This window comes from Lutjanus erythropterus, chromosome 2 (assembly GCF_056507025.1).
Source record: "Lutjanus erythropterus isolate fLutEry1 chromosome 2, fLutEry1.hap2, whole genome shotgun sequence".
Classification (NCBI taxonomy): Eukaryota; Metazoa; Chordata; class Actinopteri; order Lutjaniformes; family Lutjanidae; genus Lutjanus; species Lutjanus erythropterus.
Genome location: NC_139318.1, coordinates 902668 through 925246, shown reverse-complemented (window position 1 = coordinate 925246; position 22579 = coordinate 902668). Strand labels below are relative to the sequence as shown.

The 22579-nt window shown below is 37.9% G+C and overlaps 2 protein-coding genes and 1 pseudogene across 3 annotated transcripts; 1 reads left to right on the top strand and 2 right to left on the bottom strand.

Annotated features, from left to right (window-relative positions):
- Positions 1–847: 847 nt before the first annotated feature.
- apobec2a (apolipoprotein B mRNA editing enzyme, catalytic polypeptide-like 2a) lies at positions 848–14313 on the bottom strand. 2 transcript variants are annotated; one of them, XM_084725828.1, is made up of 4 exons: positions 13880–14313; positions 7187–7411; positions 4583–4891; positions 848–1131 (listed from the first exon to the last, which is right to left on the bottom strand). In XM_084725828.1, exons 1-3 carry the CDS (start codon positions 14104–14106, stop codon positions 4588–4590), a joined length of 756 nt encoding a protein of 251 aa, XP_084581954.1. In that variant the 5' UTR covers positions 14107–14313; the 3' UTR covers positions 848–1131; positions 4583–4587. The 2 variants fall into 2 exon arrangements, with proteins under 2 accessions (XP_084581954.1, XP_084581950.1); XM_084725824.1 differs by lacking the exon at positions 848–1131 and adding an exon at positions 3233–3510 and having other exon boundaries at positions 13880–14309.
- A 1129-nt stretch (positions 14314–15442) lies between these two features.
- On the top strand, positions 15443–18459 carry LOC146330993 (uncharacterized; annotated as a pseudogene).
- A 1475-nt stretch (positions 18460–19934) lies between these two features.
- LOC146330992 (uncharacterized) lies at positions 19935–21393 on the bottom strand. Its single transcript, XM_084742661.1, has 4 exons — positions 21218–21393; positions 20754–20970; positions 20496–20571; positions 19935–20128 (listed from the first exon to the last, which is right to left on the bottom strand). The coding sequence occupies exons 1-4, from the start codon at positions 21391–21393 to the stop codon at positions 19935–19937; spliced, it is 663 nt and encodes a 220-aa protein (XP_084598787.1).
- Positions 21394–22579: the final 1186 nt, after the last annotated feature.

The window sequence follows — 22579 nt, the reverse complement described above, 5'->3', positions numbered from 1 at the left end:
AACAAATAACATACCTTAGAACGCTGTAATTGACCAATCAAAATCTGGCATTTGAAAATGCCATGTAATAAACATATTTAACAGATCATCAGAAATACCTGCAGAGGTACCTTACTGGGCTTAGAAACGTTTCTGATCTGTGTCATGATTAGCAGAGCTATCGTTGCTGTGGGGTTATGATATTCTGCAAAGCTATTTTTCCATCTGAAATGTCGATTAATATGCACTGTCACTGGTAAATATATAAATAAAAGTGATTTTGAACCAAATGGATGATTGTAATGCACTGTTTGTGATATCCGCCTCACAGTGACCACTGTTGTTGACTTGCTTTGTCAGTTCTCAGAGGTTCAATCTCACTAAGTTCTAAGGCCTTTCTCAATATGTGTTCTTCTCTGTACTTGTGTTCTTGTGTACTTGAGAAACGTCATCAGTCTCACTCCAAGTACTGTTCCAATTCAAAAGTTTGCATCTCGCCAAGTACAGTCAAATACCCGGATGTGTTCTTGCCCTGCCCGTTTTATCAAGGATGCATCAGGTGGTGACTTGTGTGGACTTGGGGCAGCTACGTATCCCGGAATGCATTTTGTAGCAACAATGGCAGAGGAGAAGACCCACAACTTTAAGTTACAAGTGTCAAAATAAACTGTTTTAGTATCATGGAATATAATTTTAAGATTCTTTTATGTGAGAATGTAGAAGTTAAAACTTCGACTCATCACAATAGCGCGTAGTTTAAAATTTGCTCCAACGTTTCCGGGCGGTAAGCATTCATGTTACCCCGCTAAAAACAGCTGTATTCCGGATATAATTTGTTTTCCACACATGTAAACCAAAAGATACAGGGTTGTGTTTTATATCATATTTCGTTTTATTTCAAATATATGTTAATGGTGAAAATAACTGGAAGTGGGTAAGCTAAGACGAGCTGAGATGGTGACGTCTTCAAGTATGCTACCGTCCCAATTGCAGAATGACAGTCCTGTGTCCTCCCATCCTCGAGAGACTGTACTCCCAAGTCAAACTTGCTAAGTCCAAACTTTGCATAGTTGGTATTGAGAAATGGCTCCAGTGTTTCAGAGAAATGAAACAACACTGATGATGGCAGCAGGGAATCAAAGAGGGCGAGACCTGAGGAGAAATGACAGAGGGCGTGTTTAATGGCTACTGAAGTGCAGCCAGAGTCACCTGTCCTCTTTCTTAGAGGTCATCAAAGATTAAAAAAATCAGACTGTTGGGAAGTACAGTCTAATTTACAGTAATTTTGTGTTATAGTGTGTTTCAAATCAAATATTGTTTACATTTCAGTTTTAAGTGATTTAAAAAATATTTATTTACACAAACCATCACGATTAAAATTAGTTTATTACTGAAAAGACAGAGCAGACAGGAGGCAGAAGGTAAATACAGAATTTACTTTATCTGGATCTGAATAGAATAGGGGACCAACAAGGTCAGGGGTCAGCAACCTTTGCAATCAAAAGAGACAGTTTTGGAGCTGCAAATATTAAATTCTCTTTTTTCACTGAAGACTTTTTTTAAATGTTATTTTGCATGCATAGCTTTTGCTGACTTATGATCTTTAGCTGAGTTAATTTATTGTTCTTTTTAGATACAATTGAATCCTTGAGTTTTGGATACCCTGTTTAAAAAAGAAAAGAAAATATTTAAATTTCTAACTTTCACTTGAAAGAATTTATACTCTATTTTTTTAAATACATAAAACTATTTTTTGGATTTCTAAAACTCAAATATTTAAGAAAAGTAAATAATCTCAACAGAAGATCAGCAGTTGGTAAAACTTTTTCAAGACTTAAGAGTCTATTGCCATACATTGCCTTGAATTTTTTTTTAAGACCTACAACAATGCTAAATGACAATCAAAATGCTAAAAAAATAAATAAATAAATAAATATTCATTCCGTATCATTTTTTTTTTGCAAAAGTCACAGGGAGCCACTGAAGAGCACACCCGCAAACTAGGTAACCTGAGAACCAGACAAACCTGCAAGTTCATGTTTCATTACCCTCCCGTTCAGACAGATTTCCACTGTTGAAGAAAAGATTATTTCAGATCCAAAATCTTTGGCTGGTTCTAGATGAGCTTTATTCACTGTGCAGCCTCACAACATGGTGGCATGACACTGTCTGCTGGAGTCAGGTTGTTTGTCAGGTTATATACATTTCTACAGGAAATGACAGTAAGATCAGAATTCAGATTCTACCAGAAGGGAGGAAACAAGCATCCTGAACCCAAATGTGAACTAGGTTCTAAAACCAATGGGAATGTGTCTGAGAGACCCAATGTGAAATAATAGCAAAGAGTTCTTGTGTTAAAGGACACAGTTTGTATTGTATGTATGCTGCTGACTAAGAAGGGAGAGCAATTGTGGATAGGTAAGGTGAGATTTCAGGGGACAACTGGGCTCTCTTCACAATACAGGAAAAGGTTTATTTATAGAAGTATGTTCATTAATGTGAAAGTTGACTCTCAGCAGAGACACTCAAATTAAGAATATACAAAGAATCTAAAATAAAAAATAAATAGAATGAAATAAAATATCTTCTTAAATCACAGCTGTTTATTTAATATGGGGATTGATACAATGACTGTCAAAAAATTTGAGAAGTCACATGTCAGTGATGTCACGCATTTTAAGAGCAATACACCAGGCTCACAATGCTCAGATCAAACTGTCAAACTGCTGATCAAATGTGAATCAAGATTCTGTTTCTGCTTTGCTTATTTCTGCCTCATACATTTTCAAAAAGACTTTTGAGTGTAATAGTCTAATATATCACAGGGCTACTTACAAGGGGCTGTCAGTTAAGTCTCATAGAAACATATAATTATGTGTATGGGAGCAAGACATTCAGGTTTCTCTACATAAATATATAATCATGCTTAAATCACATATCCTGAATATGAATTTTCCAGACTACTTAAAAGTTTGTGGAAATGGGTGAAATGGGTTTGTTTTTTGCCTCTTTTTATTCCACTGTAATTTGTATTTTGTTTGAGAATATCTGCCTCCTGCTCCCATTAATTACTGCCACTACTAAATCTATTATTATTATTATTATTATTATTTCCACCACCCTTTTTAAAATCCTGCTAATAAAGTCTTTAAATCTTATCTGTTCAAATAGAACAGTCATTTACCTCTGCAAATTGGAAATACCCCGGCAGCCCATAAAAATCACTGTGTTAAAAAAAAAAAGGGGGGGGGCACTTACACCATCACCATCACTACCATCATCAGGGAAAAAAAAACAAGGAAAAAAAGCCTAACAAATATGTCTGGATCACTGCCACTGTGAAGGCCCTCTCACTGTGGCACAGAAGGTGTGATTACAGCATTCATAAACACACTAAAGAAAAGGCAACACACCCACACAATTACTATCACACATTCATATGCACTATTATACCATTCAACAACAATAACGTTATCAACACAAATCTTCCGTGAAGAAGTAGTGGTGTTGATCGATGGTGCAACTGGATCCCTGTGTCAACAGAGAGAGGAGAGTTTTTCATTACAGCACACTGGTTAAAGCGCTGATTCTATTTTCACAGCAGCAGGAGAGCTGTGTGTGGAGGAGGAATGTTATTAATGATGTAGCCTATCAAAGCAATCAAAACCAGTGTGTTACCAAATTATATCAGCACCAACCAGGTGACCTGACAAGATTTTACAAAACAGCATCAGATGTTGGCCTACATAGTCATAATGTAAAATGATCGAATAGATTTTCAAGTCTGTACTTTTACTTTAGTAGTCATTACATCATGTAATCTTCTTAGTTGCTTTTAAAATCATAATTGAGTACTGAGTACAAGTTGAATTTATATCCAGTTAAGTTAAGTTAGTTAGTAGCTAATTTAAAAAAAAAGAAAAAGAAAACAGAGCAGCAGAAGGGTGTAAATGATTAATCATGAATCGATTATTCACCATTAACCATTTAAAAATGTATTTGTGGATATTTAATAGTCTAGAAAGGGCAGTAACTGCATTTAACATTTTGTCTGTCTGTTCATTGAATAAGGAAACTAAAACTTAAAATGTGAAAAAAAAAATGGCAAAACAAAACAGAAAAAAAATTAAATGAGAAAAAAATAAAAAACAAAACAAAACATGTGCTTTGTTTAAATTTAAATTATTAATGATTAATTGATTGCTAGTATTTTTAACTACCAGTTAAGGAAAACCAAAAATTTTCAAGCCTAGTTTGGTGACATCACTGTGACCACAGAGCAGAGCAGAGAAGATGCTGGGAGTAATTTAGACTGAAGATTTTGAGAAAAAGAAATGTCTTAGATTGAATCTCTGCTACTCATAATGTAATACATATCAATGGTTAAAAAGTAACTAATACTCTGAGTTCTTTTTGAGATGAGTACTTTGTACTTTTGCCTTTTTGTTTTTTTCTCACACCAGTACTTTTAATTGTAACTGAGTAATATTTAATAATGTTACAGTCCTTGTACTCAAGTACAGATTTTCAGTACTCTTTCCACCACTGTGTAACTCTGCTGTCACAAAATGCCAAAAAGAGCATATTTTCCTGTAAGACTTACAGTGGTCACTGTAGAATGTCAGCCAGCTTCTCCTGGTAAAACTCATAGTTGTCTTTGCAGTCCTCCCACAGGTTCAGAGGTTGATCCTCGTTCTCCACAAATGTGTCCCAGGTGTAGGAGAAGTCCAGAGGTTTCATCACCCTCAGCTTACAGCCAGCAGCGTGCAGGGCCTTGAGGCCGCCCTGGATCTCTGCCTCCTCCCACTCAAACAGCCGAGAAGCAAAGATGGTCAGCTTGATGTTTTTCCTGGCCTTCAACACTTCAGCTATCTTTGTTGCACAGGCACAGCAGGGACTGGAAGACACGTACCTGACAGGAAGGAGAGCGGTGCAGTGCATTAAAGGGTAATCACATTAGAATTCCACAGAATGCTGACATTTTTGCGTACAAGTGTGTTGGTAAAGATGCACTCTCCTGGCTTTACCCTCTTATGTCATTTGCTTAGCCTGTTAAGACTGCTGTAGAAGGTTTTCTACAGTCATCTCAGGTTGATATATAGATTATAAAACTGTTGCTATAAGTTGTATTATGGTAAATGTAGGACCCAGTGTTTTAGGAGCGCTACAGACTAAAAACCAGAATATATCTTATCTTATATCTACGCTGCTTTGACTTTTAACTTTTTTATCCTGTCTCTCACAAAACCTGAACTTTAGGAAAGTGGAACACAAAATCCCTAGAATAGTTTTGATAATTAGTCACTTCAGAGGCTGGCGTTGTAAGCTGAGAAGATATTCTGCTAACCCTTTGTACCTACATTTCACAAGTCTGAAAACTACATGTGCCTAAATGACTGCAATGCAATACTGCATAACCGCAAAACACTGCGTCACGTGACAACAAATTCAACATATACTATACTGAGATACTATGTCATAAGTGATTTGGAAAGGAAAATGGAGCACAGGCTGTTCAGTCAGTGTTGATAGTAAAAGTAGTCAGTTGAAGCAATACATTTTTCAGTGCTGTTGCACTGAATGAGAAAGTTTTCCTGCTGCAAAATCTTATGTTTTTGACCAAAATATATCTCCCTTATTAACCTACCATGCCCCGTCTCTATCCCATAGCAATAGCAGGGAGTGCAGGGCAGAGGGGCTATTTAGTTGAGTCTGCCTGACTCACTGATCGTTTATCAGACCAAGCTTTGTGACTGTTAGACTCTGTGGACCTGACCATGGCTCTGAAATATCTAGCCTAATTGCTGATAAATCCATGGCGCTGTCCATGGTGCTGAAATAGCAGATGGATTTGTAAATGATCCGTCATTTAGTCCCACCCTTTTTTTGCTTGGTGCTTCAATAACAGTTGATCACACGTAGTACCAACATCAACGTTCTCCTTTTACTGCAAAAGTGACATATAGGGTCTTGCCTTAAGCTAGATAATGCTAGCAAAATTAGCTAGCTATTTAGCTAGCTTTTTGTTCATATTAGCTAACTTAAAACCTGAATATACAGGTCCATAAAGTCTCTTTACAATTTATAAAATTTATTACAAAAGCAAATAAACAGACAAATCTGTGGAAGTTTTTACAAAATGACAAGTAGGTATTGACGTTTTTTTCCTCATTTAAAATTTTTTAGGGGTTTATTTAACAGAACCTATTTCATCAACAGGGTGCCCGAAATACACAAATGTAATGTGATTAAAAACTTTGATAAACACTGAGTACATAGAACAAATCTGATTAACATATCTCATCAATTGCTTTTGTAATAATTTTTTTCAAATTGTAAAGAGACTTTGTGGAGACCCTGTATAAAATCTCTTGTGACCCATCCATGGGACCTGACCCAGTCTTTTAGAATGACTGCTCTAAAGTATTTACCTTATATAGCTGGTTACTTAAAAGAACCAGTCTTCTCATCTCTAGGGAGGCTCACAGTGGGCCATACTCCTTAAAAATGAACAAATGACCCACTAAACATGGGCATAAGACGTGTGCATTCAGCTTTATCTGTCAATATAGCAGTGCAGAAAAATGTTTTCCCTTAATTACCCATTCCTTCGGGAATAAGTCTTCATTACCCTCATCCTGGACTACTCAAATTTTACAGGTTACTTCTCATTATATCACTGGGTGCACTGCCATAGAATGACTAGCAGTGGAAGCCTGCAATATCCCACAGTTAAATGAAAACTAAAACTCTTCATTACTTAAAAAATGTTTTGCTCATCACTTAAAAACAGAAAATGAGAAAACATTCAATTGCTTGAACATAAAATTGATTATTGTGTTTTTGGCATGTGAAGATATTTAAATTTGATTGTTCTACAGTTTCTTTAGCTCTGAAGTATAATTGATAGTGCTGTATTTATTACATCACAGCCACAATAATGGCTACATAATATATAACCATAACCTAACCACAAATTTAGATGATGTTTGCACACAAGAGGGTTGTTGACCACAGCTCCAAAATGCATGTTGGCCTCATTTATCCATTCAAGGTCAGACTGGAGGAATGTCCATGACTATACAGAACCCAAGTGATAAACTATTCTAAACAGCTGTGGAAAATGTTGTCCAGACTAAAAATAAGTTCTTAATTTGCCACATTCTCTGTGCCACATACCATCTGACAGTTTAAGAGAGGTATGTACCAGGTGACTGTGTATTTGAGTGCAGGATCGTAGTTGGGCAGGCACTGTGTGAAGAAGGCGTCCTCAGCGTGAGAGCCTATATGCTCATCCTCCAGGTAGCCCCTCAGCAGACCGTCAACTGTGGTGCCTTTATCCACCAGGTAACACAGGAAGGTCTTGTTACGGCCTGACGAGTACTCCACATTCTTGAACTGGAACTTAAAGACGAAAGGATCAATCCGGTCCCTGTGTGAAAGAGAGGAAATGAAACAAATATTAGATTCCTCTGAGATTATGCAAAACCAGCATGGGGCTGTTTTATAATATCTCATTTTGTCAGTTTCTTTTTAACAAGTCTCTGTGGATCTGCAGTGCATAGAAGCCCATTTTCTCCACTGAAAAAAACATATCCTCATGGTAAGTCATCATATCTTATAATTATGACTTTTTCTGTCATAATTAGGACTCACCATGGGGATAGTTTTTGCTTCAGTGGCTTCCATACCAGAGGGCCCACTGCCCCTCACCACAAAACTGACTGCAACTCAAATTATTCTGAACTGATTCTCATGAAATTCAGTTTATTATAAACACAAGAAATGGTCCACGATAGTAGTCACTTGTTTAATTGTTAAATTTAATTCAGTTACTGATCTAATCTGCTCTATGCCACAACAAAAATCCTTCTGTAACTGGGACATGCAGGCTCTGACCATCATCAAGTGTAAAGTAAATTCAGCTTTTAAAAGTTTCTGCAGAAGTTCCGGCTAGATTCTTTCGATCTGAATAAATGTAAGAATGACAGGATCTACAAGATGTAGCCAAAGCACCTGTTTCTTTTGGGAGAGTCAAGTGAACATGAAGGATAGTGAGGTGGGTGTCAGGTTGAAACTTGGGGGCAGCAAGGCAGCAGCCGAGAGAGCAGAGCTAATTTTAAACCGTCTACATGGCTGAGACTGGAATTCACTGCATTATTATTAGACTGGTTTTTGTGTGACCCAGCTCTTCTTAACCAGTGCAGTCTCTCTCTGTTTCTCTCTGTCGAGTCAGAAAATACCTCTGAAACATCACACGCAAACACAGTGTATGTGTGTGACTGGACGGACTTCTGAACAAGCTGCATCCACAGGGGCAGTTCAGCCCCTGCCTTTGCTCCCCTCCTGTTCCAGACTGTAAAACCAGTCCGTGTCTAAATGAGAACCCTTGATTTGTGAGACTATTGAGAGATCTGTGTTGTTGCTTCATTGTGTGCTTTGTACAAATGAATTATGATTTCTAATGTGACAACGCTGTGGTTTAGATCTGCTTAGGTTTTAGGGACACAAACACCTGGTTAGGGTTGGGGATCATCATTTTGGGTTAAAATGATAAGCCTGGTGGTTACCATCTAGACTTGACTTTCAAACCAGTCCACTTACCTTAACCAGAAAATAAGGAGGTGATAGGGCAACACATCTCTAAGTTTTTATTTCTTCAAGAAGAAATAAAACATAGAAATGTGTTTGGCTGCACTACCCACTACTTATAGTCATGTTCAACATGACAGATCATCAACATCTCTTGATTTAGTCAAGCCACGATGGCACAGATGATAATTTAAACTACTAAATAAATTACAACACACATAATTACAGATTAAAATGCAGTACTGATGGTTCCTACTGAACTCTCTAAAATCAGGTCACAGATCATTTTCACACAGCTAAATCTTTCTAAAACATTTCTTTCATTTTTCATTGACAAAAGGATGTTAATGATTAATCAATAATACATTAATCACCACTGAGATTTGGATCATGTCATCCTCAAGGGAGGATACAATCCACTGACAAGCACTTTGTACTTTTACTGAAGTATTTTTCCAACACCAGCACCTTTACTTGTAATTTAGCAATATTTTAGTAATGTAACAGTACAGATTTTCAGTACAATTTCTACCACTGCCAAATTATCAATATGGTTCCAAGTTGACATACAGCATTCACTGCTGAATATAAAGCAATTTTTAAAACAAATGATTGTGATAATGATAAAGTAGTTTATTTTATTTATGCAGTTTCCCAATATCATACACTCTTGTTTTTGGGTTGTATGACCATAAATTTTGAAGTATGTTAACATCATATAACCTGACATCAATGAAGAGCTGGTTGATACACACTAAATATGAGATACTAGTTTAAGGACCGGTGCTTAGGATTTGGTGGCATCAGGCTGTGAGCTTGCAGATTGCAAACATTTTGTCTCTCTCTCACCCTCCGAAGGCAGTGAAACTCACAAAAAAAATGTTGTATGTAGAGGGACTCAGTGGGAGGGGAGCCACTCCCTCTGTAGGGCTCATTCTTGGGGAACAAAAACACAATGATTCTTATTTTCAGGTGATATGCTACTAAAAACATATGAACGTGTTGTATAAACACTTATGAGTAAGATATTCATGAAATAATTACCCCTAAATTCACACACAGGACCTTAAAGGTCATTAAGGTGAAATGTGAGGGTAAAATCAAACTAAAGAATATGTGAACAATTACTACTGACAACCAGATGGGTGTCAAATATTATTAAAATTTCATTTCATTTCATTTTATATACTATAATATATACTTTTTTTATTTGGCATCCATAGCTACCACATGAAGACTCAGGAAGACTCGTCACTGTCAAAATTTAGTAGACAGAATATAGGCCACATATTTTTACAGATAAAGAATGTAAGAGTCAGAATACAGTGTAAATAATAGTTGGGACCACTCAACATTTAAAGGCAAGGTACTGCAATAGATTTTTGAGTTTTAACTCTTGAGCATTTAAATAAAATTTCAAAAGTTTTGCTGACCTATAGTCTTTAGATGAAATTATGTACTTTTAAAATTTAAAAAAAGAATCTTTGAGTTTGAAAATTCTTTGAAAATTGTTTCTGGAGTTTCTAAAACTCAAAGAATAACGAAGTTAATGATCTCAACAAAAGATTTGTAGTTAGGTAAAACTTAAGAGTTTCAGTTGGGCTCAAAACTCAACAATCTTTTGCACTATGTTGCTTTTAAGTTTAAGTTTTCTCAGCTTTTTTATTTTTACTCTGTAGACGTTCAGCAATGATAAATGAAAATGTAAAATGTTAAAAAAAAAAAAAAAAAGAAAAACTATCATGCATTTCCGTATAGTATTTGTTTGGCATAGCCACAGCGAGCCACTGGAGGGCAGCTAAAGAGCTGTATGTGGCTCTGGAGCTGCAGGTTGCAGACCTGTGGCCTAAACAAAGAAACATGACTGTAGTGTGAAGGAAGCACCATCTCATGGACATCCTGCAACTGTGTGAATGACACCTGTAAGGAGCCAACAGGAGATGAATGGGTTGCACAACACACATACACAGACAAGCAAAAAGGCTAAGGTTCCTTTGTGGCTTTGTATCAATGTAGGTGGATCTCTGACTGTTGAGTTTGTGTATGTTGTATCAGGCAAACATATCATTCTAACAACTGTTCATATGTTCTGACCCAAGGGCAAAATCTTCAGACACACTGTAGCCTAGGTTATCCACACCTAATTTGAGCCCTAGCCTTACTTTAATTAGATTATGTTCTATTTTATGTGATTATATTTCACTTTGTTGAATATCACTTGTCGCTGTAACCAGCCAGTATCACCTGGAGGTTATCACATCTCAATTCTTCATTCATGGTTCTGATTATGTCTCTTTCCCTCCTCCTCCATACTTTTGGGAGGTGTCCCCCAGTTCCCTCCGGCAATTATAGACATGGCCTGACTTGATCCCAGGATAAGGAGACGAAGCTTGAAATTGAAGTTGTATTTCTTTGTTTAAAAAGGAAAATAGGTGAGAGAATGTTTAACTTCTAAACTAACTAACTAGTGCATTCACCATGTACACTGATTGGCTGAACAGCCCTGATTTCACTAAATAGGTGAGGGTGGACAAAGACATATGCTAGCCTTACAATTCTCATGATAATTTCTATAGAGTGAATAACCACTGTGATGCACTGGTTACTGAAGAAAATTTAACATATTTTGATTGGTGCTGCAACTACATATTATTTACATAATCAGTTATCTCTACTAACTGTGACAGAGCAGCTGCTTATTGGTATTGTGTGAGTCTATGTGTGTCATCATGACAAACTGTGGTCCTGGATACACTTTCTGTCTGTCGGTCTGTCTGTAGACAAATTTGATATTCAATCATATTCATTCAACTTTGTTTCACTTTATACAGGGTGTCCATAAAGTCTCTTTACAATTTAACAAATTTATTACAAAAGCAAATGAATAGACAAATCTGTGGAAATTATTACTGAAGTTTTATTTAAGTTTTTTGCCTCATTTAATACACCTCTATATGGGCACCATTAGTTGCATGAAGCACATCAAGACGGTACTCGATTTCTTTTCTTTATCCAACACTGTCCCTGTCTCCATAAATTTCTTGTGCCATGCACGAATTAATAGGCGTGACAGTGGATGTCTTCCATACTTAATCCTGTAGTTTCGCTGAGTCTGTGTATCTGATTTTGTTTCAATAAACTTTTCTTGAGGAGTAGCCATTTTTTAGGGGTTTATTTAACAGAAACTATTTCATCAACAGGGTGCCTGAAATACACAAATGCAATGTGATTAAAAACTGATAACCACTGAGTACATAGAACAAATCTGATTAACATATCTCATCAATTGCTTTTGTAATACATTTTTTAAATTGTAAAGAGACTTTGTGGACACCCTGTATTTCTCCACAGGTCACCCCACACCCCACTCTGCAAAAGTGAGTACTGCAGCCCAAATAGCAGAGCAATAGACTGTATTTTAAATAGGCTGCAATCCAATTTAATACACAATCTATGATTGAAGCAAGTTTCCCCTCACCTCCTCCTGCCCGGTCATGGCAGAGACAAGCAGGCTGCAATAGCGCCACAGGTTCAACCTCATAAAATGACAATAACAAGTGACAGTGAGTCCTCCACTGTAAGTTTATTAGCTGTTAAGCTAAGTTAAGCCTGAAAACAAAAGCTCACTGCTCTGAATGATACACTCTGGACAATGAGTTCAGGGGCTGCCTGTCTCACTGCCTGCCAAACTCCATTAATATTTTGCTTAATTTAACCATTATAAACATCTACGCCTTCTACAAGATTATTAATGATTTTATACGACTCATAAACAGACACTTATGACACTCACACAATGATTTGTTACAGTAAATACACTACAGATTTGTCCTTTAACTTAATAGAGCATAATAAGCTTTATAACGAGCTTATTATATTTCAAGTGCCTGTCATCTCATCAGTGCCCATCCAAACCTTCAATTTTAATATCCAAATATTTTAGTGAGAGCTGTTGTGTAGACTGTGGAACTGATGTGTGATGATGCAGACACTTGGACCAGTGTGTAGGATTTAGTGGCATCTAGCACTGATGTTGTAAATTGCAACCAACTCGCCTTCCCTCCCCTTCCAACCATGAAGGAGAAACTATGATGGTGGGCAAAACTCTGCAAACTGATTGGTCAACTAAACGTGTTGATGCTCCCTTCCACTCAATGAACACAGTCATGAGAGAATATTCACTGAGAAATCTAAGTGTCTATGTTCATGTGAGATGAGTTAGGTCTGCACAAAAAGTTTCTACATTTGTTATTAAGCACTCACTCACTTAACTATTTTGGGGAGTCTTCAAAAGTCTTTGAAGGGCTCTTCAAAGTTAACAGATGTTAGAAAGTTGTTAAGTTGGCAGCACTGAGGCTTGCATCTGTAAAGACTCACAACAGCAGAGCAGTCCTGAAACATGGCTGACAACAAAGACTGTCAAATCTCTAATTCTCATGCTTTCTGCCTGAGAATAACATGAGCAGCATCTGTTGTAACTGAAGGTTTTTTTTTAATTCAAGTCAAATATTCTACACTTTAATAATGTTGATGCATTATTTCTATTGTCATTTTGTTTGTGTTGACCTTAACATGCCATATCTGTGACTCAATCCAAAAAATGTCTGAGTTTTAGGAAAACAACAAGCTATTCGACACCTTTTGTTAAAGCGATTTAGATTTGTTCCCAGATTACCTAACCAAGTGCACTGGTGGCCAAAACTGCGCAAAAAAAGACTCAGTGGGAGTTTTCTTTCCTCAGCACCCAGGCATCTCATGAAGCTGCTTTTCAAAGTAGAAAGTTTGTATGGCTTTTATTTTAAAGTACCTATACAAGTGCTGAGTGACAGCCAGTAGTTTACTGAAGGTTAGTTACATTTTTTTAAATCAAATTGTAATTGAATCTGGAGCTTGGTCTGAATCTACACTTGGACATTTTATGTTAACTGCAACAAAATAATTGAGTTTATAGGTTGTTATTATTATAGGTATGGCATTAAATAGATTTATCACATTACCAATGTCTGCAGGCTGATTTTCCTTCATGTTCATTATGCCACACATGCCACATGGTTCCACTTTGGGCATGGAAAGGTTATGATTCACATCAGCACTACTAAATGTCACACAGTTCACACAAGTCAACTTGACATGCATGACAGTATGAGTATGTGGGATCAGTGGATCCTCTCTACTGCAATAAGCCATAAAAAACAGGCACAGACTAAATAAACACATGCACAGAGAGAATGAGCAAACTCAGCCGTGCACAGCCTTATCTCTGTCTGTTAAACTGTTCCATGAAGCATACTGAGTGATGTGGACCTACCCTGCAATGATTTCAAAGGGAGGTAGTTCCATTGGCTCAACCTGAAGATCTCCATTCTCCTCGTTGGCTACTGCACCGTTGGCTGCTGCCTCTGCTGATGGGGACTGTCCATTACTCACTGCCTCCTCTCCTTCAGTCTTCACTTCCTTTACATCCTTGGATATTTCTGCAGACTCCTTTTCTTTTCTCTCTTTTCTTCTCATCAGTGAACGACTTTTGTCAGCCATGGTGAAAGAATGACTGTTCAGGGAGTTTGTAGGCCAGCAAGTCTGTGTAGAAATAATTAAAGCAATATTTTAAAAAAGACAGGACAGGACATGGAGACAGAAGGTACGGGCAGAAGACCAGAGACAAAAAATGACTAAGCAGAAGACAAGCAGAGAGGAAGGGAGACCCAGTGAGGGGGAGGAGTGGAATGGATGAGAGGGAAAGGGGAGAGGCAAAGGAAGAGCACACGGAGCTACAAGTAGGTCTATCTGCAGACCCACAGTAACTACAAGACATGCCTGCTACACAACACACTTTCAGGATGGGTAGGTTTAGGCAAAACTACTTGGGTAAGGTTGGGAGGAGATCTTAGGAGGCATGACAGGTAGTGAAGCAAGTGTGTCATGAAGTAAAGACTGCAGCTGGACACTCACACAAGAGTTAGACTATACATGTTGTAGGTTTGTCATAAACCAGGCTGATATTAAGGTTTATTTCCAGTCAGTTACTTATCTAGTATATGTCTCACTGGGGAAAGCAACCCACTGTACTGAGGGAAAACTTAACTCACATTCTAACAAAACCAGCAAACAAAGGTTTGAAGGATGCTAACCAAAGCTCAGCATTCAATAATGTCCATCAGCAGCTTCAATCTAAAAATATCAGGACTGGTACCAGCCTTTAAAGGCTAATGTGGGTCAAACCATGGTAGACACACGCAGGCAGCTGCAGCTCAAAGACCAGGCAGGTCTATTTAAAGAACCTGGGGTGGGACGGTGGGTGTGCAGCTCCTCAGTGGGGACAGTTGTTTCTATGCTTATCTACATTTTGACAGACTGCAATTGCAGCTAATGTTGTCAGCAATGAACCTCCTCAGTGTGGCACTGTTGAGTATAAGTATGTATACAGTGATAAAGGGGAACGCCTCCTTCACAGGAGTTACTTAATAGCTTGTATGATGCCGGTCAGTCTGTTAGTATCACACAGGTATTTGATGGGACACAGATGGACTGAATAATGGGGTCTGTAGAGGTAGCAGCTGGCTATGAGGTTAGAGTTCACATTTGGTATTCTCATAAGAGGGCTCTCTCTCTCTCTCTCTTTCTCTTTCTCTCTCTCTCTCTCTCTTTCTCTCTCTCTCTCTCTCTCTCTCTCTCTCTCTCTCTCTATCTATCTATCTATCCATCTATCTATGGAACTATTTCTGTGCCATCTGAGTTTGAATATGAATTTCTAAGACTGAAATTTTTCAGCATCAAAATCAGACTTTGAATTTTAAAAACCATCAAATTTCTAGCACTGAATTTTTTTTTTTTGCCTCTGAATTTTTTGTTTTTCGTTTGAATTTTATTTTGTTGAAATAAATCGTTGTCTCAAAATATTCAGTTTTTCAAAATTCAACATGTAAAGAAGTTCAACACCCCAAAAAATTCAGTGTAAAAAAAATCAACATCTCAAAAAAATTCAGTGTAAAAAAAAAAATCAATTTCTAAAAAAAATTCAGTGTAAAAAGAACCAGACTCAACATCCAGGTCATCAGGGAGAAGCAATCGATCCCTGTCTCAATTCAGCCAACATCCAGCCAATCATGTCACGCTCCATTGGTCATGTGACACCCACCCAGGTAGGACAGCTCGGTCCAGCCATGGCCACAAACGCAGGTGATGGTGCTTCGGTGAGTGTGTTTACTTTATTTGCCATTTGTGTTAAAAATTTAAAATAAATTTAGTAAAACGACATGTTGCACATTAACCAGATTTACTAAACAATATCTACAATGAACTTCTAATGAGGTGGCGTTCGTGAAAACTACGTTAGTAACTAGCTAATGGTGTGTGCTAGGCTACGTTCGGTTCTGAGGCTATAGTGTTATCCGGTGACACAGAGTTTCCCACAGGATTTTAGGAGACGGGGGGGGGGGGGGTAATTTTAACACTGTACAGTTACCGTGATATGGCGCATTTACCGTTGATTAGCGGCCTGTGTGTGCATGTGTGTGTACGTGCGGTGCGACTGCCTGCGAGAGAGATGGCAGGTGGAGGGGCTGACTGGCAGAGATGATAGAAGGTGAAATGCAGTTTTTTTTTTTTTTCTGTTGGGAAACACTGGGTGACAGCATATCATGGTTGCTCTAAGTTAGTGATGGCAGCTGTTGACAAACGGCTACAAGCAACAAACCAGTCTATACCCACCAGTCCTCCCATTAGCTGGCTTACTCTTCTTGCTTTACCTGTATTTGGCCCAGCCTGCTTACCAGAAGCTGCATTCATCAACTCCTCTTTGACTGAACAATCCCATTTCCTATATTTTTCCATACTTCTTACTAAAATGAAACATTTAATTTCTGAGTATTTATTCCTTAGACTGCGCTCCTTAAACAACTATTATAGACCACTGTGGCCAGCTGCATCCCAGAATTACTATGTTTCCATTCGCTTCTCTATTTTTTCTCATTAGTTATTGTTTTCATACAGGCTGGGGTTGTCACAAGAACCGATACTTTGGTACCAAGTCGATGTCGAGACACAAAAAAATCGTCAGTTCCTGCATTTTCGGTACCATGATTACTGGATATACAACTTTACCCTCTGCGCGCCTCGACGAGTCCTGTCGGGACTTACACGGGCAGTACATGCGCGTGAGTCGGTGCGGCTACAGTCGAGCTCGCAGTCCGTGAACATGGAGTTTAACCTGAGCTTTTTGTGCAATCATTTTAAAGCAGGCACTGGATTTTGAACTATTCAAGTATCTGATGAAGCTGTTGTTATTACAAATTGCACTTTTCAAACATCAGCTGTTACAGTCATGGATTTGCTTTTCTGTTGTTATTTTTATATTTTGTTTTTCTCTCTTAGGAACAACTGCTTAATCATCTTTTAGAAAGACTTTGGTCTCGATTGGAACATATTGTGCAATGCATGCCTCTGGACCTGGACTTCTTAGAGTTCACTTGCACACAAGAACTTGTGTTCTTAAATGCTGTATCCAGGCAAGTGACTGTTTGTCCAGCTATTTTAGATGCACTGACACAGCTACACAGTCTCATCAATTTGGAAAAAGACAAAAGGGAGCAACACGTTGCAGTTGTGCAGTTTGAGCAAGGACCAGCAGGGCGACAGTGGATGACCATATCCCCAGACTACCTTAGCAAACTTCTGGAACTTAATTTGTCTGTTCCATGTATTGCTAAACTCTTGGGGGCGTCCAGACGTACAGTATACCGACGCATGGCCGAGTCTGATCTCTCAGTAAAGGCACTCTACAGCCCAATGACAGATGATGAGTTAGATCAGTGTGTGAGAGAGAGAATTTTGGATATCGGATGATGAAAGGCCTCCTGCAAGCCAGAGGACTGAGGGTGCAGTATAACCGTGTCAGAGCCTCCATGCACCGTGTTGACACCATTGGTGTCATAAACCGAATGGTCCATGTTGGGTGTCTAGCTAGACGGACCTATTCAGTACCCGGACCCCAGGCTTTGTGGCACATTGATACGAACCATAAATTGATTCGGTAAATTCATATTTAGCAATCTTTTTCACGAAATGTCTGAGTTTCAGGGGTGTTTTTTTTAAGTATATAGTTGTTATTAGGGCTGCAACTAACAATTATTTTCATTATCGGTTAATTTGGTGATTATTGTGATGATTAACCAAATAGTTGTTTGGTCAATAAAATTTAAAAAATGTTGAAAAATGTCAGTGTTTCCCAAACCACAAGATGACGTCCTCAAAGTCTTGTTTTGTCCAGAAAACCAAAGAAATATTCAGTTTATTGTCATAAAGGAACAAAGAAACCAGAAACATTCAGATTTAACAAGCTGAAATCAGAGAATTTGGACTTTTTTTCTTAAAAAAAAAACTACTCAAACCTATTATTTGAATAAAATCTAATTAATTAGTAATTTAATAATTTATTATTGTTTGATTAATCAATTAATTGTTTCAGCTCGTTATCAGTATCCACACATTTTTATACTGCTTCTGTTACTATATATGCGCCATAACAACTAACCTCTCATAATGGCACACATTTTGTCTATTACATTCAGCAACTGTGTGTTGAACCTTTTTTTCTTTCTTTTATTTAACTTGCAGTATGTTATGTACAGTTGACAAATTCACTTTTCACTCTTTCAGCTACAACATTGTTGTCTTCGGAGGCATTGTTGGTTTTTCTCGTAAGGTTAGCACAATTGTTTGGACAAAGTGCACATATTTCTATAATTATCAAATACTTGAGTGCCCCATAGACATGTAATTTTATTTGTGCTGCAGATAATGTATCTTGGTGCAGCCTCAAACAACATGGCCTCAACCACCCTGGCATTATTCCAGTAATCTGTCAAAAAGTTTGGTGTTCCTCTCAGGTGAATGAATATTATAAACTAGGATATTTTACACTATAACAGTACTAACTGTATAACTATGTGTATGGAAAATGCGTTGTATGGTGGGAAAAATACCAGGTCAAAGATAAACACTGTTCATAACACTTATGTGGCTATATAAAGCCTATATGTATTATCCCTGTTTCCTACCTTTTAGTTAGACAGACTTTGAATAGGGAAATAGAATTATTAACAAGTTATTTTTATTTTATTTTCAGAATTTTGCTCTCAGATGCTTCAACCACTCTCATTGCACTGCTGTATTAATCAACCAATAAACTGTAACCGACTTTTCATATGATATTTGAAAGTGTTTTGTGTCTCCTTTAGGGTACGTGGAGATGAGGGAGTTGAAAACGTAGATGTTGCCCGCTTCATGTTTACAGTCCGTGGCACTGGAAGGAGCAGCTTTATATCTGGCAAGAGTGTTCACAACCAACGGTTTGTTCAATAGATACTGCTAATTGGAAGTTGCCCCCTCACTGATACCATGTAGTGATACTATGTTAGCACACAAGCTGCTAGAAGGAGTACCATGATGTACTTTTATTTGTCACATTTGCATATGGTGCAATAACAGGCAGTATGCATGAAACAAGATCTAATTCTAAATATAGGCAAGGCAGTTTTCTTTGTATAGCCTGTTTTTACAAACAGTTTGTCTCAAAGGGCTTTACATGGCATAATAACAACATCCTCTGCCCTTAGACCCTCACATCCACTGAGGAAAAACTCCAGGAAAACCCTTTTAACAGGGAAAAATTGGAGAAACCTCAGGGTGAGCAACAGAGGAGGGATCTCTCACCCAGGACGGGCAGACGTGCAATAGATTTTGCGTACAGACAAGAAAACAGTTTGCAACACAGAATGTGGGAAACATGGAAATGTTAACAAGAGCTGATGAAGTAAGCTGCTGGTGGGAGGAGAGGAGAGGAGTCTGGACTTAGATGTAGTTAGAGTGTCTGCCTCTCTGACCCATGGAGAGAGCTGGTTCCACAGTAAAGGAGCCTGGTAACTGAAGGCTCTACCTCCCAGTCTGTTTTTAGAGATACTGGGAGTCACTAACAGACCTGCATTCTGGGAGCGGAGTGCTCTGGTGGGACAGCAAGGAATAATGAGGTCTTTCAGATAGGATGGAGCTTTGTCATTAAGAGCCTTATAAGTCAGCAGAAGTGGGTAGTGGGCTATGCATGAATATAAAATAAAGAAGAAATTCATAGACTAAGTTTCAGCTATTAAATAGGTTGGATATTTTACATTTTAATTGTTGGTCACTCATTATGGATTATTAAACAAATTGTAAATATATATATTTTTTTGTATTAAAATTAAGCACTCTTACAGTCTCTCTCTTCAGGCTCACTGATATCCACATTAGCCAGGTTGTCGTCACTGTCAACATCTATGACATTACAAGATTTGATGTGTTCTGTCAGGAGCGGAAGGGGAACTGCAACTTCACTTCTGACATGCAGCTTTTGGCATGTTACTGAATGCTTCATCAGTCAATGGTAGGGGATTTGTACTCAGTTCCTCTTGAACTGGGACAATGAAGAGATTTTTAGGCCCACGAGTTACAGACTTCAACATCATTCCTGTATAGCCGGTATCATCGGGAGCAACAAGAGACAGCTGTCGGCTACCCCATCCACCTATAGAAAAGAGGAGAGAAAAATGAGAACTTTCAACAGTTTATTAGATAGATTATATCTAGAAGTTAAGTCAAAGCAACTACACTTCTTGTCTGACAACAGACCAAGCTAAAGAAGTCACCTAAAGCAAAATAAGTCATGTTTGTTTGTTTTTCACTTTTACAAATACAATTTCTACTTTGCAGTGGCTGGTTTGCAGGTAGGCATGCCCTTATAAAATAAAACAAATATGTAAAATATTTAAAAGTCTTATTTAAATACCATAAAGTAACAGTGTTGTGCACTGCATAATGTGAAGTTAACTGCTGCATATGTACTTTTTTTTAATGACAGAGCAACACTAACACACACACTTAAGTTGGCCCACCTGAAGATTTGTATAGTAGCCATCCACCGGTAATTGTTCCCAATCTTGGGAATAAAACTTTGAGGGCATCACATAACTGTGACGAAAAAATGGAAACAACTGTAATCTTCTCCAAATAGAGCGTCAAAAACTACTCATCATTCAAATCAGAAATAGCATAAATGACACAGCGTTACAAACTAGCAAATCATTGTAACTTCATAGCCTGAATACAATATTCAATACAACTGGCCCAAATAACTAATTGCATGTTATCACCTCTTCATGTGTTGTGCTTTCATCTAGATGAGCAGTCCTACGGCCCAGTCCTGCACGCATATGGACTAATTGCTCCTGCTCTTTTGGGGTTTTTTCACATTGCTTTGGCAACAAATAGAAAGCCACATCCAATGGTTTCGGCCTCTTGGCAGGAACAGGACTTGCTGCGGAAAAGCGCCTCTTCCCTCTGCCCCTGCTGAAAATACCTGGAAAGGACCTATAGAAAATTTAAAAAATAAATAAAACATTAACAACCTCATCTGTTTTTAGTAATTACATTAGAAAAACACCTTTATTATTATCAAATCATTGAGATTTCTTAATAAACAAATTTAACATTAGCCTTAAAGCTTCAGTTGGTAACAATTATTCAGTCATATTTGCTGGAACTGTCACTATATTCTGATAGTCGGACATTAAATGAGTAATTTAGGACAAAATCCAACTCCTCTGGCTCCACCTACAGCCTGAAATCGTATTTGCCAAAATCCACCGCGACTGAAGCTTCTCCACCAGTCAGGTAGACGTAGAGGGAGCAGGAGGAGCAGCCAATCGCAGCTCGTACACAACGTAGTGAGCTGATGAAAGTGAAAGTAAACTCCGCAACTTGGTCGGACATTTCAAGACAACACACTATCATGTCGCTTGGCAGAGGCTCATAAAGGGACCTGACAGAGTATTGTATTGAAATTTCCGACCAAGTCGCAGAGTTTACTTTAACTTTCATCATCTTGCCAACTGGAGCTTTAAGCGAAATGGACCATACACATTTTCATAATGGACACAAAACATCATGCTTTCTTCCAGTGTTTACTAACTTAGACTTAAATATCTGCAATACAGAGCATTCAACGTAATACTATCATTACTTTGATTTTGCCTGTACAAATCAACAGAGTGTCAAAATGTGTATACATAGGGCTTCATTTAAAATAAACTTCTTTTTACCTGGTCATTTCCGTTTGAACTGATGCTGTATGTCTCTGTTCTCTGCAGGATTGTATCCAAAAACATTTATTAATCATCAATACATATACAATGTATAAGTAAAAATATGTACATGAATTAAAGTTAAATACTAAACCTTATATGTTGATTTGTGACGCCACCACTGGCTGCACCTTGTTGACCAGAGGAACTCAGTAACTGTAGTAAGTGATGGGCTGATTGCAAAATATCATCACCATGACTGCCCTGACATCACAAACAACAAAGAAATAGTAAGAAGGGTATTACAAACCAGCAGCAGAAAGATTATGTTAAACAGCTAAATGTTAATGGACTTTAATTAAGGTGACCATATTTTGATATTCAAAAAAGAGGACACTTAAAGTATGCCTCCTCTTTATGGATTACACAACGATTTTATACAAGTTATACAATAAAATAACACCCCTTAATAGGTAAAGACACAAATTCAGATAGGCTTTTTCAACATGCTTGATTATGCCTAAAATAATCTATTTTCAACTTTCAACAGTACAAACATAAAATAAAAACAAAAGCCTATGGAATGAAATAATAATGCAGTAGAAAATCAACCTATAGCCTAAAAATGTTGTCCTGTTAAGTGAGAACAAACTCGAATCTGGGCCACTGCATGAAGCACTGGTGATACCGGCTCTATCAGGTGAGCTACCGGAGCGGCCCCACATCACAGCATAGAGTTCTCAACCGACCGAGCTTGCCAGACCGAAACCGACCGGGGAGGTCCAAGATGTCACACACACACACACACACAGGCCGCTAATAAACTGTAAATGCGCCATATCACGGTAACTGTACAGTGTTAAAATTACCCTCCCCCGACGTCTCCTAAAATCCTG